We start from the raw sequence: 18,478 nt of genomic DNA, 5'->3' as shown, positions 1-18,478 counted from the left end.
AATCCTGAGAAGTGTGAGGTGATGCATTTTGCGAGGACTAACAAGGCAAGGGAATATACAATGGGTGGTAGGACCATAGGAAGTACAGAGGGTCAGAGGGACCTTGGTGTACTTGTCCATAGATCACTGAAGGCAGCAGCACAGGTAGATAATGTAGTTAGGAAGGCATATGAGATACTAGCCTTTATTAGCCAAGGGATAGAATATAAGAGCAGGGAGGTTATAATGGAGCTGTATAAAATGCTCGTTAGGCCACAGCTGGAGTACTGTATACAGTTCTAGTCGCCACACTATAGGAAGGATGTGATTGCACTGGAGAGGGTGCAGAGGAGATTCACCAGGATGTTACCTGGGCTGGAGCATTTCAGCTATGAAGAGAGACTGGATAGGCTAGAGTTGTTTTCCTTAGAGCAGAGAAGGCTGAGGGGAGACCTGATAGAGGTATACAAAATTATGAAGGGCATAGATAGGGTAGACAGGAAGAAAAGTTTTCCCTTCGCAGAGGTGTCAATAACCAGGGGGCATAGATTTAAGGTAAGGGGCAGGAGGTTTAGAGGGGATTTGAGGAAATTTTTTTCACCCAGAGGGTGGTTGGAATCTGGAACACACTGCCTGAAGTGGCGGTAGAGGCAGGAACCCTCACAACATTTAAGAAGTATCTAGATGAGCACTTGAAACGCCATAGCATACAAGGCTTCGGGCCAAATGCTAGAAAATGGGATTAGAATAGATAGATACTTGATGGCTGGCACGGACACGATGGCCGAAAGGCCTGTTTCTGTGCTGTATAACTCTATGACTCTATCATCTTAACCTTATTAATACTACTGCAAGCTTTGGCATTGCCTGGAAACTGCAATGTTTTGTTGCTTAGAAATTCAGCAATAACTTTGTAAAGTCATTTGTACTGTTCCAGCTCCATAGCTAATTATCACAAATGATATGGGTAAGTAGTTGAGTTTCCCTGACGGTTTGCTCCAGAGTTCAAACTGTGCTAGCATTTTATCCGGGCATAAACTATTCAAATTCCACTCTCCAATAAACTTATAACAGTAAATATTTTGAGCTTCTTGCACTGGGATTATCCTTCTTTTCAATTTAATGGATGGAAAAGTGTGCATCAGCCACTGACCTCCATGCCACACCCTCCTGCCTCACCCCTGTTGCTTTTGGAAATTTGCCCTGTGGTGTTAATAGAATTTGCAAAGGGAAGGTAGGACTTAAATTATTGAAGGCAACTGTTTCATTTTCCTTCTTGGGTCTGAGTAATCATTTTGACTCATTTATAAAAGTTTTTGTGAGTAAATGGCTTTTGTCCCTTTTAATTAGATTCTTACAACTGGAGAAAGTCATATGTTTGATAATTTACTTCATTTATTATTGACAAAACATTCGTCTTAAAGACCCTAACCAACTGTACAGAGTAGTGCAACTCAGCACTGTATCCAAAACTTACTGTGCATGAATTTAATGAGAAATTGTGAAGCTGGTTTCTCTAAGCCTGTTTACACCACAGGGTTTTGTAGGTAGCAAGTGGTCTCCTTCTCTCTTTGTAACAAAGCATGGCATTTGTGTTCTATCTTTTTTTCTTTTATGGTTTTATTCCTGCTGGATGCAAGCCTATCTTATGTTTTAAAACTACCAATCGCTTTAAATAGTTTGCCAAACAGTGATGAAAAGTCCACGTTTTCACACCAAGTATGTAAAAAGAAAGTTTTAGTGGAGATAAATGTGGATCCCTTAGAGGCAGAGGCAATTGAGATAATGGGAAATAAAGAAATGGCAGAGATGTTAAACAAATATTTTGTATCTGTCTTCACAGTAGAAAATGCAAAGAAATAGTGGGGACCCAAGGATCTAATGAGAGTGAGAAACTTAATGTAATTATTATTAGTAAAGAAAAGTGTCGGAGAAATTAATGGGACTAAAGCCAACAGGTCCCCTGGACCTGATGGTCTATATCTAGGATGTTAATAGAGGTCGCTGCAGAGATGGTAGTTGTAATAGTTTTTATCTTCCAGAATTCCCTAGCATCTAGAACTGTCTTTGTGGAGTGAAAGTTAGGAAATGTTATCCTGCTGCTCAAGAAAGGAGGGAGAGAGAAAACAGGGAACTATAGATTCGTTAGCCTGACATCGGTAGTAGGGAAATGCTAGAATTTATTAAGCATGTGGTAACAAGGCACTTGGAAAATCACAAGATGATTGAGTAAAGTCAGCATGGTTTTATGAAAGGGAAAGAGTATGTGAAAAATTTATTAGTTTTTGAGGATGAAACTAGCAGGGTAGATGAAGGGAAACTAGTGAATGTAGTATATTTGGATTTTCATTAGGCAGTCGCGAAGGTGCCTCACAAGAGGTTGTTACACCTAATTGGGGCTCATGGCATCGGGGGAGAGGGGGTTAATATATTAGCATGGATTGAGGATTGGTTTAAGGAATGAAAGTGGAGAGTAGGAATAAACATATCAGTTTTGGGTTGGCAGGGTGCAATGAGTGGAGTGCCCCAAGCACGGGCTGATAAGTGGCAAGTAACATTCGCGCCACACAAGTGTCAAGCAACAACCATCTCAAATAAGAGAAAATCTCACCATCTCCCCCTGAGCAATGGCATTACCATTGCTGAATCCCCAACGATCAACATCCTAGGGTTACCATTGACCAGAAACTGAACTGGACCAGCCACATAAATACTGTGGCTCCCAGAGCAGGTCAGAGGCTGGGAATTCTGCAGCGAGTAACTCAGCTCCTGTCTCCCCAATGCCTGTCCACCATCTACAAGGCACAAGTCAGGAGTGTGATGGAATACTCACCACTTACCTTGATGGGTGCAGCTCCAACAACACTCAAGCAGCTCGACACCATCCAGGACAAAGCAGCCCGTTTGATTGGCACACCATCTACCACCTTCAACATTCACTCCCTCCACCACCGACACACAGTGGCAGCAGTGTGTACCATATACAAGATGCACTGCAGCAACTCACCAAGGCTCCTTCGACAGCACCTTTCAAACCCGTGATCTCTACCACCTAGAAGGATAAAGGTAGCAGATGCATGGGAAAACCACCACCTGCAAGTTCCCCGCCAAGCCAGACACCATCCTGACTTGGAACAATATTGCCGTTCCTTCACTGTTGCTGGGCCAGAATCCTGGAACTCCCTTCCTAACAGCACTGTGGGTGTACCTACACTCCAAGGACTGCAGCAGTTCAGGAAGGCAGCTCACCATCACCACCTCAAGGGCAATTAGGGATGGGCAATAAATGCTGGCCTAGCCAGCAATGCCCATATCCCACGAATGAATAAATTAAAAAAAAAAAATCAATTCTCCCCCCTGTTTTAAATGTCATTGTATCTTTTTTGAGCTCCTTCATCAAATGTCATGCCCACCATGTTAGTCTCCCTGGTAACTATGGGGGCAAATAATTATTCAATATTTCTGCCATTTTGCTGCCATTACCTGTGAGTTTATTGTTTGTATCCCTTAGTGGCCATATCCCTATCCTGATTTTTCTTTTGCTTTTTTATGTGTCTGCAGAATGCATTACTATTTCTCTTGTTTCAGTTTCGCTTTTATTTCTTTCTCATCTGTGGTGTGGCATTACTGGCTAGTTTGTTCTTTTTAATGGGATGTATCATTTGTCTTGCATTCTGTTGATCACTGTTTTGAATGTTTCTCACTGTTATTCTATTTCTATGTTTGTCAATAAATTTTTCCAGTTTACTTTATCTAGTTCCATTCACAGCCCCTTAAAATCAGCTTTCTTCCAACTTATTACTTTCATCTGTATCTTACATCTCAATCTTTATCTTAACTTACAATGTTGTGATTGCTATTGCCGAGATGTTCCACTATGACTACTTCTCTTACCTGGTCTGGTTCATTTACCATTACTAGATCCAGCAGAGCTTCCTTTCTTGTTTTGCATTTTACATACTGGGTGAAGATTCCTGTACATGTTGGCCTGGATTTTGCAGTAGTATTGAATGCAAAACTGTCAAGTGTTTGCTGTCATTACTCCTCTGCTACTGGCAACTACTTTCTGGAGTCTGCACACGTGCGGCTAAATGTGGAAATCCTGAAGTTGCTGTCTGTGATCCTATGCTTTTCCACGACGCCATTCAAATCCCCACACACTGCAGTCAATTCAAAATCACTGAACTGACTCAAACTTCGCCTTTAATGCTGTAATACTGCTGTTTTAAAAATTATTAGATTTATATATATATTAGATTTCTGCTAAATTATTGTCTATATAGGTCTTGCGTTCAACTGGGGAGCACTTTTAGGATGGTCTGCTGTGAAGGGTTCCTGTGATTGGTCAATCTGCCTGCCACTTTATATCTCTGGTATCATGTGGACGTTGATATATGATACAATTTATGCACATCAGGTAAGATTATAAATTAAGATTATTCTAAATTTCAGTTGTCCAACTTCTTGTCTAGAACATGCAGTACCACAAGAGTTGCTAAAACCTAAATCAGACCACGTTTGTCATGAACAGCTATAACGACATCTCAATATACTGTAGCAGTCCAAAAAGTACACAAACAACTTACATTTATGTAGCTTTTAAATAGAAAAATATCCCAAGGTGCTTCAGGGAAGTGGGAGGAAAATTGAAAGGAACAGATTAAGGGTGATGTTGTTTTGATTAGAGGTGAGTTTTAAGGAGGCGCTTAAAGGAGAAGAGGAAGGTGGGAAGAAGGAGGGTTTAGTGGAAGTCGTGTTGGACCTAGGCAGTTGAAGGCACATCCATGAATGCACAACCTGTGGAACATCAGTATTTCACACAAAATATATTGTACTGGAACCAGAAATGTTTGTCTTTTTATGTTCGAATGCAGAATTAACTATTCCTTGCAAAATTTAAGTTACTGGACCATGATTTAAGGCTGTTGTGAATTTGTGATTTACTTATTAATTGGAATCAGTACAATTCTTCCAGGTGCTTTTGTTGCTTCCAGCAACAAGCAAGGTCAAATTTGAGACCTTTGTTGCTGTTTCAGTGCTGATGGGCTACACCCTACTGTTATGCCACCTAATATATATACAGACATGGAATGAATTTCTACAGAAGTTCTCCCACTCATCCAATGTAATTTTTGTGAAAACAAAGTATAATTATGAGGCTGCTGTGTTTTATTTAGTAGCTTATGAATCATCTTTTACAAGTGAAGATAGCATTTAAAACAAGTTCGTCACCTTTAACAATTTAGGGAGCAGTGGCATTTGAGCAACCTCTGTTGAAATTGCCATAGCTTTTAGTGTATACTTTTATGTAGACATTTTTATTTTTGAAGTATTTTTGAAGTATTGCCGTTGGACTCGTATTTCATATCTTGCATACTGTATAAGTCAACTTTGTAAACTTGTTTTCCCTTTCTCCCAGGGAGGGGTGTTGTTTCCAGATATCTGTGCACCTATTATCATTATGAACTCCTTGATTCTGGGTGCATAGTCATCCTGAAATGATAAATAACAGCAATATTTTGAGTTATGATAGACCACTCTTGAGCCTGTTTTATTTTGAGTTTCTATATCTAGGATAAAACAGATGATCTTCTAGTAGGAGTGAAATCAACTGCACTGAGGTTTCAAGAACAGACCAAACAATGGCTAATGGGATTTAGCACAGTCATGCTGACAGGATTGACGGTGGTAGGACTAAACAGCGAACAGACATTGCCTTACTACACTGCTGTAGCGACAGTTGGAGCTCACCTGGCTCATCAGGTATGAACATTTGCACATTTCACTTGTGAATGGTAATAACAATGTCTTCTGAAAATACATGAGGCTGGAGTTAGGCCAGAATTATAACTTTAATTTTTACTTTCCGTCCCTTTTCTCAAAACTGAGAATAGCTGCACTTTTGCTTGTTATTGATATTCCCTTTAGAGTATTTTATTTGTTCTAATGAAGCAAAATCCCCGTCATAAGTTTCAACAAAAGGCTATAATAAAATAACAGAAAAATAATGGCATTTAAGGGGAACTGTTATCAAATTTTGTCAAAACCATATAATTGGTAGGTACTTTGAGTGTGAAGATGTGCTAACTTAGGATCTATTGCCACGTGTAAATACTACATAAGTTTCATTCTGCATGAATTTAACAATGAATTTGCAATTAGGCTTGCGGTTTTGAACAGCAGAAATTGGTCTTTCAGAGTTTAAAGCTTTAACGGCTCACAACAGTTATTGCTGAACATTTTAGTCATTAATGAGTAATCAGTTACCACAAATAAACCATTGAATTAGAATTCATACTGCAAGCAGATACTATTTGTTCTCTGTATGGCACTGTCCAGTTATTTGCACCTTCATTGAAAATATTTCAGTGTTATACCACAAGAAATATAGTTTTCATGAAAATAATGTTTTGGTTGCTTCCCAACAGCATGAACTTATATAGCGCCTTTAATGTAGTAAAATGACCTAAGTAATGCAGCATATTAATTTGTTGACAGGCTAGGTTCTCAGTTGCATTATGATTATGATTGCCTGTCAAATGGAAATGAAGCACTTTTTGGGGTGGGGGGAGAATACGCAAGTATCATATAGATGATAGGCAGATCTTTTAGTGGTTGATTAAGCATATCATTGCCAGACGCCTGGGAGTAGGTTGCCTTCCCACCACCTCAGCTGGAGAATCTCTGAAAGTATTTGAGGAAGGGTGAACGAAAAGTGAATGAGATAAAATATGTCCTGACTCTTTCTGGATTTCCCATTAACTACCATATTGTACATTTCAGATATATATGTTGTAAATCACATGTCATAAAGACTATGAAGATTTAAGGAATCTGTTCCAATATGTTGTTTGCAGCAGGTTGTTGCTGATATAGTATACTCCTCACATATTGTCAAGATAAAGTCTCTCTTTGGATACTTTGGGCTGAATTTTCAGGCCCCCCCCCCCCCCACCCCCACTGAAGTTGGGAACATTGTGGGGTGGAGGGCAGATTGGGGTGTTGCCAGGCCTGAAAATACTGGCGCTGGCTGGCGTGTCAGTTTCGAGAAACCATTTCCAGCACTGGCAATGTTCACCAGGGCATGGGGAAGGCGGGACAGTGATCCTGTCTGCCTCCCGATTGAGGCCAATTAAAGTACTAAAACAGCTCAATTTGTTTGAGTCAGAGGTCAAATTTTTATGGGGGTGCACAGATTTCACACGCTGTCCGTTGCTGACCTGCTGAAAGGCGGGTACAGAGTGGGGAGCTAGTCATGGCTGCCCCAGGGAATTTCCCCGGCCCTGTAAGAGAATCAGCAGGGCAAAGGGGGACTCGGCATTTGGAAAGGAGATGCCCTTAGCTCTGCACAGTTGGCGGAAAGATTGGTCACTCAGCGCTTGGGCATTGAAAAGGGTTGTCAACCCCCCCACCACCCCCACACCCCTGGCATTGCGAAGGCAGGAGAGTGGGGAGCAAGGCTGCCAATCGCAGTAAGGCAGCCACTGTCCACAAGAAAGGCTGCTACTGGCAATGTGGCACCACTGTCAGGTTTTGGGCCCGGTGGTGATGAGGGGCAACACCCTCCTCAGGAAGGGCAGAACCCCAAGCAGCAGCAGGGCACGGGAGAGGAAAGTGAGGCACGAAGGCAACAGAGGCCATACCTTCACCACAGGATCTACTGCTGAAGATGGAGCTACCTGGAAATAACCAAGACCTAGTGCTGGAGGATAGTGTGGCTCTCCAGGTGGGTGGTCATAGAGATTTGTGCCCTCGTCACCGTAGACCTCACACCTCACAGCACTGCTCGCCATGCCCTGCCCGTAGCTGTCAAAGTCACTCTGGCCTTGAAATTCTTCGCCTCTGGCTCCTTTTAAGGATTGGCTTGTGGACCTTGGTGGCATCTCTCAAATGGCAGAATATCACTGCATCTGACTGGTCGCCGATACCATCTTTGCTAGAGCTGGATAGTACATTCATTTCATGACAGATACAGCCTTGCAGGGACAGAGGGCAGTGGGTTTCACTGCCATCCCTGGATTCCCCCAGATGCAGAGCATCATCAATTGCATCATTGTGGCCATCAAGGGATACCCGGTGCCAGGGTTAAGAATATCTCCATGGGATAGAGAGGAACTTGGAGTCATAGGGGAAGGATCCAGTTGTTGTGGTCCACATAGGTACCAACAATGTAGGTAGGACTAAGAAAGATTCAGCTAAGGGAGTTTGAGCAGCTAGGGGCCAAATTAAAAAGCAGAACCACTAAGGTAATAATCTTTGGATTAATACTTGAGCCACGAACAAATTGACGTAGGGTAAATAAGATCAGAGAGTTGAATGCATAGCTCAAAGATTGGTGTGGGAAAAATGGGTTTCGATTCATGTGGCACTGGTACCAATACTGGGGAAAGAGGGAGCTGTACCATTGGGACGGGCTTCACTTGAACCGCACTTGGACCAGTGACCTGGCGAATTGTATAACTAGGGCTGCAGAGAGGGCTTTAAACTAAATAGTGGGGAGGAGGATTCACATGAGGAGAAATTTAGAAAGTTAATGAGAAAGGACAAGGCAATAGTGCAGGGTAGCGATACGGGTAATGATAATCAGAGTGTGACAGGAAGGGATAGAGCATGCAAACATAAGAGTGCACCAGACTAGGGAAAATGATAAAAAGGGAGAATTAAAGACTCTTTATCTGAATGCACACAGCATTCATAACAAGCTGGATGAATTGATAGCACAAATAGAAATAAATGGGTATGATATGATAGCCATTGCAGAGATGTGGGCCGGAATTTTTCATTGGGCAGGAGGCCCCGTCCAAAAAGTCTGTGGCAAGCCTGCCTCCAAAGGGCCTGGGGAGCCAGACTGGGATTTTTCACTCCTCGGGCCTTTAATTGGTCTTGGGCGGGACTTCCACCTCCTTGAGGCAGGAAGTCCCGTCTATTGGAGCTGCTGGCCAATCAGCGGGCTGGCAGCTCTTAGTCCCAGCAGCACCACCAGGAGCGGTGGACAATTGGACACTGACCCTCCTATTCCACGAGCCTCAATTTTGTTAACTAGCTTTTTATGTGGCGCTTTATCAAACATTTTCTAAAAATCAATATAGACAACACCCACCGATTTCCCTTCATCAACCTTCTCTGTTACTTCATCAAAAAGTTCGATTAGATTAGTCAAGCACGATCTGCCTTTTACAAATCCATGCTAGTTATCCTTAATTAACTCAAACCTGTCCAATGTCTGTTGATTTTTTCCCCCTGATTATTGTTTCTAAAACCTTACCCACCACTGCTGTTAAACTAACTGGCCTATTGATGCTAGGACTGTCCTTTTACCCTTTCTTGAATAAGGTGGTCACATTTGCCACTCTCCAATTCTCTGGGAATATTGGAAAATTATGGCATGCTTTCTCCACCCCCACTTCCTTTAGTAACCTGGGACGCAAGCCATCCAGACCAAGTGACTTATCTACCCTAAGCCAGCCTTTCCAGTACCACCACCTTCTCAGTTTGTACGCTTTCTATTGCCACTACTCTCTCCACTTCTACCAATATTTTGTCAGATACCTCTTCCTTAGTAAACACTGATACAAAGTATCCATTAAGTATTCTAACCTCACCCTGTACCTCTAAGCATATATTACCCTTAATACCCTTTCTCTTTGAATCGAAGCTCAAGATTCCCCAGGTCCAGCAGTAACATCATAAGCTTATTCAAGCCAGAAGCAGGCACCAATGTGACTTGGAAAGGGTAATAATGGGGTCTAGGAGGGATGTTTTTCTCAGATAATAGCTGGGGCAGTGATGGGGAATAATGGGTATATAATATAGATTGAGGCCCCAGCACTGATCCCTGTGGCACCCCACTCGTTACAATTTGCCAACCTGAAAATGACCCACTTAGAAAATCATTATACAATCAAGCAGAGTCAACATGGTTTTGTGAAAGAAAAATCGTGTTTGACATATTTATTTGTCAATAGAGAATGCAACAATCAGGGCAGATAAAGGGCAGCCAGTAGATATAGTGTACTTGGATTTCCAAAAGCCATTTCATAAGGTGCCACATAAGAGCTACTGCACAAGATAAGAGCTCGTGGTGTTGGGAGTAATATATTAGCATGCATAGAGGATTGGCTAACTAACAGGAAACAGGGTTGGGATAAATGAGTCATTTTTAGGTTGGGAAACTGTAACAAGTGGAGTGCCATAGGGATCAGTGCTGGGGCCTCAATCTATATTAATGACTTGGATGAAGGGACCAAGTAGCCAAATTTGCTGACAATAGGTAGGAAAGCAAATTGTGAAGAGGTCACAAAGTGTCTACAAAGAGATATAGATAGGTTAAGTGAGTTGGCAAAAATTTGGCAGATATTTGGAGTATAATGTGGGAAAGTCTGAGGTTCTTCACTTTAGTGGGAAGAATAGAAAAGCAGAATATTATTTAAATGGAGAGAGACTACAGAATGCTGTAGGACAGAGGGATCTGAATGTCCTAGTACATGAATCTCAAAAAGTTAGCATGCAGGTACAGCAAGTAATTAGGAATGCAATGAAATGTTGGCCTTTATTGTAACGGGGTGGAGTATAAAAGTAGGGAAGTCTTGCTGCAGCCGTATAGGGTGTTGGTGAAACCACACCTAGAGTACTTCATACAGTTCTAAGGAGGATATACTTGCATTGGAGGCAGTTCTGAGAAGGTTCACTAGATTGGTTCCTGGGATGAAGGGGTTGTCTTATGAGGTGAGGTTGAGCAAGTTGGGCTGATACTCATTGGAGTTTAGAAGAATGAGGGGTGATCGCATTGAAACATATAAGATTCTGAAGGGGCTTGACAAAGTAGATGCTGAGAGGATGTTTTCCCTCTTGGGGGAAGCTAGAACTAGGGTTACAGTTTCAAAATAAGTGGTCTCCCATTTAAGATGGAGCTGAGGATGAATTGCTTTTTTCAGAGGGTCATTAATCTTTGGAATTCTTTACCTCAGTTCAAGGCTGAGCTGGACAGATTTTTGATCTACAAGGGATTAAGGGGTTATGGGGGCTGGCAGGAAAGTGGAGTTAAGACCACAATCAGATCAGCCATGAGGGGCCAAATGGCTTACAACTCCTATTTCTTTTGTTCTTATGTAAGGCACCCAGCAACTGCCCACTCAGATTCATGAACACAAGGACTCCCACTTGCTCAACGTCCAACAAGTTGGTAACCACAACAAGAGCTTCTCCATATGTGCACATGCTTTCCTGGTAGCTGCTATGACTGCTTCATCCTCCAGCAGTCCGGCTGCCTCAGATCTTCACTCCAAAGTGCATGGATGGATCCTAGAGGAAAAGGGATATCCCTGGAAGACATGGCTACTCATCCCTTTAGGACAGCTGCATACAGAGGCACAGAGGCAATACAACCAATGCTACCTGCTTAGTAGGACAACCATTGAGCAGGCCATTAAGCTTCTGAAGATTCACTTCCTGTGCCTGGATGGGTTGGCTGGCACCCTGCAATACCCTTCTGCAAGGGTCTCTGTCATTGTGGTGGTCTGCTGTGCTCTCCATAGCATGGCCCTCCAAAGAGGTGTGGACCTTTTAGGATGGTGAGGCCCTGGAAGGAGACAGTTCATTGATGGAGGAGCAGGAACAAGAAATGAGAGAGGAGGAATTGGAGGTGGTGAGAGATGACACTGAACTGAGCGGTGTCACTGCTGCGCAACGAGGTGGCTGGGCAAGACTCGGGGCATGAAGGGCTCTTGAGGATGCCATGAAGGTCAGGGATCTCCTGATTCAGGGACATTTCAACTGAGCCCCTCTGACCCAGCTTCAGGAGCAATGCATGGAAGGGAATCCGAGATACCTACATGAACACATGCATGGAAGATGCAACCTGGAACATCGAATCACTTACCGACAATGAAGGAGGCACACCTGCCCAGAGGCTTTGCCCTCACTGTGGAGGATCCTGTTACCTCTTTCACCACCTCATACCATGTTTCCTGTCATGGCAGTAATAAAAGGAGCCCCAGATGTGTGACATAAAGTGTCATCATTTATACAGTGCACAGAGAGGAAAACAGTAGACAGAGACAATAAGAGCACAGCCCAGTGACCCAGTCAGTGCTGCGTACAACTTGATGGCCTCCTCCTGCTACCCTCTGGGAAGAGAACCTCCCTCATGGCCTCCAACATTAGTTCCAGGTTGGCATTGAAGTGAGGGGCAGCCCTGCCCTGGGTTCCAGGCCTCAGGCTCTCCTGTGACACCTCGTTTCCCCCTGGTGCAGTGGAAGGCTTTGACACAATCAGCAGATTTCTCCCTTAGGACAACCAGCAACCTCAGTGATCGATGCCGTGGGGAGTCTGAATCAATCCTCCCTCGCTCTTTCCACATTCGCTGGCTCTAATTGGGCAGGGAATCTGTCTCCACATGAATTAAGAGCTCAACCCTGTGGAAGATTTTGACTTTAATTAGTTCCCAACCAGAGGCGGGTTCCTGACTCGAAAACAAACCCGACTTCTTTCCTGTCTCCGTGCGAAGATTTAGCCCTTTGTCTTGTGTTTATAAACTGGGTGACAGGGTGATTGATATCAATGAGCTGGATTTTCCTGAAAAAATAATGGAGTGTGATCTAAACACACACAGTTATTAATGTACACATTGGTCAGCAACTTGTGGTGAGGATGAGCTACTCCACAAGTTGCTGGTTGTTTTTGCCTGCTTCGCCATTAGCTTTGCAAAAATACATCGCGCACCTAACCTCGCTGTGAGTTTCATGAAGTTGCTGCGTTTGCACATTAATTGTTCGTTAAACCCGCCACAGAAAGTTAAGTCTACTGATTAATAGCATAAGCACCATTTTAACAATGATAATTATAAATGACTGCTAAGCAACCTCCCTTGCCCAGAAAATGAACAATTAAAAGTATGGAGTCTCATTCCTTCGGGTAGTGAATTGTTGTTGGAGATTAGTCAAATCTAAAATTTTAATTTAAATGTTTCTTTTCTCTGTGTGTGTGTCTCTCTCTCATTCTCAGTTTAGTCTTTCCCTCTCTTTATTTCTCTCTCTGTACCTGATTTGATGTTAAGTTCAACCACTCTAATTCACCCTCCTTCTCAGTTTATTTTTCAATCCTTTAACCACATTGGTTAAGGAAGATACACTGTTGATCCTGTTGTTCACCAAAATCCCTGATGCCCCGTTGCCCTTGCTGTGCTGGTATCAGCTCACACTTCCAACAATTTACAGTGCAAAACAATTTTGAGCTGAATGGTGCAGACAAAATTCTAACTAACTGGGCATGCCAAAAGATGCCCTGCTCTAGCAATTTCCAGCCAATAGTATCTAATGCTGTTGACTATTTTTTATTTTAATTAAAATTGAAACTTATTTCAATGTAATACATCAGACATGTTTAAACAAGACCATTTAATGCCGGAGTGAAGTCAATGTGACAACTCCATAGCTGAGCTTTCAGAGCAGGCTGTACCTGACAGTTTCAGGATATGAATCTGCCTGAAAACTTGAGGCAACTTTTGAGTTTGGAAGCTGCTTACAAACCTCAGATTCTACCCAATGGCATGGAATCAGTATACCTAGTCCCATATCTTATGGGGTATATTTTCACTTGGTGCATGTGGGGAGGTGGGTATATAATACATATATTATAATGAGGGCCAGTGGCACTGCAGCTCTGAGTTCCTACTTTTACCCTTGCATTGCAATCAGTATAAATTAAGCCGAAAATTGTAAGGGACAGTTGTTGCCAGGGTCAGCTAGGGCAATTGAAAGTGAGGAGTTTTTTGAGCCACAGAATTATCTAATTGATATGAGGGAATTGTAACATGCAGGAATGGAATGATTATGACTATGAGCAAGAGGTAGGAGAACATATTTTAAAAATTTAACTTTTTGATATCTCACTTTCTGTACTGTAATCACTTTAATTTATATTATAAGCCTCCTCCAGAAATCATAAATCAGGTTAATTCCCTTCTTCAGTGAATCACTGTTGAAAAACTGCAAAGTATACTTTATTACTTCTAAAGCATGTCTATACATCTGTATCTTTTCCCTCTGTGTAACCTAAATGACTATGTTATAACAAAACACTTGAATATGTTCCTGCAGTTGGAATCCTGTTAATTGTATCTTTTACGGAAAGTAATAAGAAAGTTACGTAAGTTAATGTTATGTTTATTGCTTATGTCATCATATATTCTGAGTCACACAGGTAGATAAGGTGGTTAGGAAAGCAAATGGGATACTTGCCTTTATTAGCCAAGGCATAGAATATAAGAGCAGGAAGGTTATGATGGAGCTGTATAAAATGCTAGTTAGGCCACAGCTGGAGTACTGTGTGCAGTTCTGGGCACCACACTATAGGAAGGATGTGATTGCACTGGAGAGGGTGCAGAGGAGATTCACCAGGATGTTGCCTGGGCTGCAGCACTTCAGCTATGAAGAGAGACTGAAAAGGTTAGGGTTGTATTCCTTAGAGCAGAGAAGGCTGAGGGGGGGACATGATTGAGGTATATAAGATTATGAGGGGCATTGATAGATTAGCTGGAAGAAACTTTTTCCCTTAGTGGAAGGATCAATAACCAGGGGGCATAGATTTAAGGTAAGGGGCAGGAGGTTTAGAGGGGATTTGAGGAAAAGATTTTTCACCCAGAGGGTGGTTGGAATCTGGAACGCACTGCCTGAAGAGGTGGTAGAGGCAGGAACCCTCACAACATTTAGGAAGTATTTAGATGAGCACTTGAAACGCCATAGCATACAAGGCTACGGGCCAAGTGCTGGAAAATGGGATTAGAATAGGTAGGTGCTTGATGGCTGGCACAGACATGATGGGCCGAAGGGCCTGTTTCTGTGCTGTATGACTCTATGACACCTTGTTTTATGATTGTATTATTCAACTGTAAGGTTATGCTGAATCCTTATAAAGCTCTGGTTAGGTCCCAGCTGTAGTATTGCATCCAGTTCTGACCACAACACTTTAGGAAGGATGTGAAGGTCCTTGAGAGGGTGCAGGATAGATTTACCAGAATGGTTTCAGGTTTGGGGGATTTTAGTTTCATGGTTAGATTGGAAAAGCTGGGGTTGTTCTCCTTAGAGCAAGGGAGATTGAGGGGAGATTGAATAGAGGTGTACAAGATTATGACAGTCTTTGATAAGATATCCAAGGAAAAACAATTCCCATTGTTACGACCAAGGCGGGAGTAATGCACTGTTAATACAGTCCCACTACACAGGTCACAATATATCAAGATACTTTTCCACCTACCAAAGAATAGCCAAATTAGACACTGTATTTGTCCTCCAGAATAAAGCGCACCAAACCAGGTTTTTTTAAACAACAACAACATTAACTATTTATTAGAAAAGAAATAATACGTCTTAACTACTAATGAGATAAATCTATATATATGAGAAACTCCTTAATCCCTTAACCCTCATGCGCACGCACATACATTCAAAAAGAAAACCGGTTAACCGGGGGAAAAGGATTTTGGTTTACAGCTTTTTTCTTAGGAATAGAAGGAATAATAAAAGCAATTGAGTTTATCACGTTCTGGTAGGATGTTTTCGGTATGGTGTGGTGTCCCAGATTCGAGTAGTCGGATGCCACTCAGTCTCTCCAGATGAACAGTCTGTGATGGGTAGATGTTCACGGCAATTTAACTGCAGCAGGCGTCACATTTGTCTTCCATCGGGGTTTAGCAACAGGTCTGCTTAGGTCAGCAGCCGTCTAGCAGTAGAAGAACTCTTCAGATTTCAGGATTTCTTAGAATACTGGATGCAGGGTTTCTTCTCGAGAGATGTAGGATTCCTTTACAGAGAGAGGTAATTCTCTTCTGGGTCTTCCTCTCTTGCTCCAGGCAGGTCAAAGCAAAGATTTCAAATGCCGTGCCCTTTATCCAACTCACTGGCTTTTTAAAGGGTCCAAAGTGAAAAAAACCTTCCTGAACATGGTCAGATGTCCAGACACAGTGTCTCTTATCCTTCAAAAAAAAACTGCTCTGAAGAAGGCCAAACCCCTGTGGTTTCCTTGAAATTGCCTGCTTTCCTGTCCTTGTACAAGTTCAACTTCCTTTTAAAGCACCCATAAAGTTCAACTTTTGTTATGAAATTCCTTTCAAAACATTGCAGGAATTCCAACTATTTGCAGCTGTGCTCCAATGAGCAAAAATCCTTTTCTCAGTTTTTAAAAAACACAGAATTCTAAGTTCTGAGTACAAAAAAAAACCTCTTGTAATACTATTAATTAATGGTACAAGGACTAGGGGACACTGAAGGTTTTGGGCAACAGCTGCAGGGGGAATATGAGGAAGAACTTTTTTACGCAGCGTATGGTAATGACCTGGAACCCGCTACCCCTAAATGGTGGAAGCGGAGACAGTCAATGATTTCAAAAGGAAATTGGGTGGGCACTTGAAGGAAATAAACTTGCAGGGCTACAGGGATTGAGCGGGGGAGTGGGACTGACTGCATGGCTCCGTGGAGAGCTGGCATGGACTCGATGGGCCTCTTTCTGTGCTGTAGCCGACTGTAAGAGAAGAACAGCAATGGTGAATCCGGCACCTACAAGTCCAAATTCGGAGGAGAAATTCCAAGAATTGAACTTGTTTCTGTTGGAGAAAATAAGACTAAGACATTGGATAGTAAATTTTTTAAGTCTCAAAACTTCTGTGGCTGAAAATTGGCATTTTCTTCACTGGTGAGCTGCCTAGGGATGCCTAGGTATCTGCAGCTCGCCAGCCTTATGTAAATGATGCTCAAAGCTCAATATCGAGTGTGACTTGGGTCTAATCATTCAGGACAGAGATTGTTTCTTGCATCCAGTTCGTGCCAATGTGAATTAATGTCAAGGCCAAAATGTTGTGTCACAAGGGATGGAATAAACCAGACATTAGGCAATGTGACCTCTTTGACTTCTGGATATTCAAGGAGCAACATGTATTGATCATAGAGACATTTGTGACCTAGACTGTCCTGCTCTTGTTGCTGAAAAATAACTTGTGAAGGTAGGAATCCCTCAAGAGAAAAACAAAATCCTGTTCAAATATTGAGAAATTCTCATTTTAAAGACTAATCAGCATTAATATAACAATAGGGGATGATGGCTTTTAAGATTATCAAGTTATCAAAAGGAACTGGTCTAATGTTTCTTCATATCAACATTGACAAACAGTGTTATGATATATCAACCATACTACAAACTTTTTTATGACCACTCTTTCAACTATTCCCTTAAATAAGAATATTTTATTAAAATGTATGAAAGAAACTAAATTTTGTGTCCTTTACAATACTGATTTATCTAAATGTAAACCCTGTTCTTTCTAAAACAGATATACTCATTGGACATAAATAACCCTCAAGATTGCTGGAAGAAATTCTGTTTGAATCGCACATTGGGATTTATACTGTTTTCTGGCATTGTTCTTGGAAATCTGTGGAAAAGAAAGAATAAGACTGATAAAACTGAAAAGGTACAGGGTGATCTGTAATTATTGGAAGGCTTTAAACCAGAAATCAAAAGGATGCAATAAAGCAGATAAAGATACCATAGTCCATATCGCATCTTTATTACTATTGTATGAATGGAAATGTATTCTTCTCACAGAACCAATTTATTCTAAGTAGACTTTTGAATTATTCAACTGTTTATCAGTAAGAGTCAAAATTCAGTGATTGTTACTCTTGTTACATCTTTAGGCTTTATCCAAATATTTCTCTTGTGATCAACAACAGAAACCACTCCTTTAAACAAAACCTTGCTCACTACAAACCAGAATGTGACTTTATACACACAGTATTTGGTCATCCTAAGTCACCTCTAAGTCTGCCAAATGATGCTTCACCTCCCGAAGGACGTGGATGAGCTTTCCGGACGTCGATGGTGGGCACTGAGGAAATGGCTTATTACCTGCACCAGCTTCCTCCCCCCCCCCCCCCCTTTACCCCCCTTCCACCACCCCCCCGTCCCCTTCCCTGCTCCACCCTCTCAGCTCACCCCCTCACAACCCCGTCCCAGCCCGCCCCCCCCTCGCACCATCTTCACCCCTCACCCCCTTCCCCTGCACCCCCCACCCCCTCCCTCTACCCCTCCCCCTTGCATCCCCTCCTCCCACCGGCACCATCCTACACCTGTGTAGGGCCCCAACAACCCCACTGCCTTGTGGGCGTCTCGGGAGAGACCAAGGCTAAGGGAGTAAACCCTAACAGATAATCCGGAGCGGAACCCCGTAGGCGGTCATGTGTCACCTTTGGCATGTTTCCGGCAGTTCCTGCAGCCATACTGGTGCCAAACGTCGTGTCCTGCACTCCTTTGGACCCCACCAGAAAGGCCGAGAGGGGGGTTTTGACGACTGGGCAACCCTCAACCTCCATAAATTTGCCCAGGCACGCGCCATGGAGAGGTCACTCCATAGTTGCCTCACAGCGACTAAAACAACACGGAAGGCAGCAGTTACGGGTTATAAGTCCAGATAAATTGGCGTAGAAACTGGGCGCCACAGGTTGCCTTT

General features: G+C 42.6%; 1 protein-coding gene across 2 annotated transcripts in view; it reads left to right on the top strand.

The window, feature by feature from the left end:
* The window catches only part of coq2 (coenzyme Q2 4-hydroxybenzoate polyprenyltransferase), a 73,452-nt gene extending 55,937 nt beyond the window's left edge, over positions 1 to 17,515 (top strand). For both annotated transcript variants that reach the window (XM_068014212.1, XM_068014164.1), the window contains exons 5-7: positions 4,263 to 4,396; positions 5,554 to 5,742; positions 17,300 to 17,515. In XM_068014212.1, the coding sequence (XP_067870313.1) occupies positions 4,263 to 4,396; positions 5,554 to 5,742; positions 17,300 to 17,458 (482 nt within the window). In that variant the 3' untranslated portion in view covers positions 17,459 to 17,515. The remainder of the gene's footprint in view (positions 1 to 4,262; positions 4,397 to 5,553; positions 5,743 to 17,299) is intronic.
* Positions 17,516 to 18,478: the final 963 nt, after the last annotated feature.

The sequence above is a fragment of the Heterodontus francisci genome, chromosome 1 (assembly GCF_036365525.1).
Source record: "Heterodontus francisci isolate sHetFra1 chromosome 1, sHetFra1.hap1, whole genome shotgun sequence".
Lineage (NCBI taxonomy): Eukaryota > Metazoa > Chordata > Chondrichthyes > Heterodontiformes > Heterodontidae > Heterodontus > Heterodontus francisci.
This window is presented reverse-complemented; position numbering and strand designations above follow the sequence as displayed.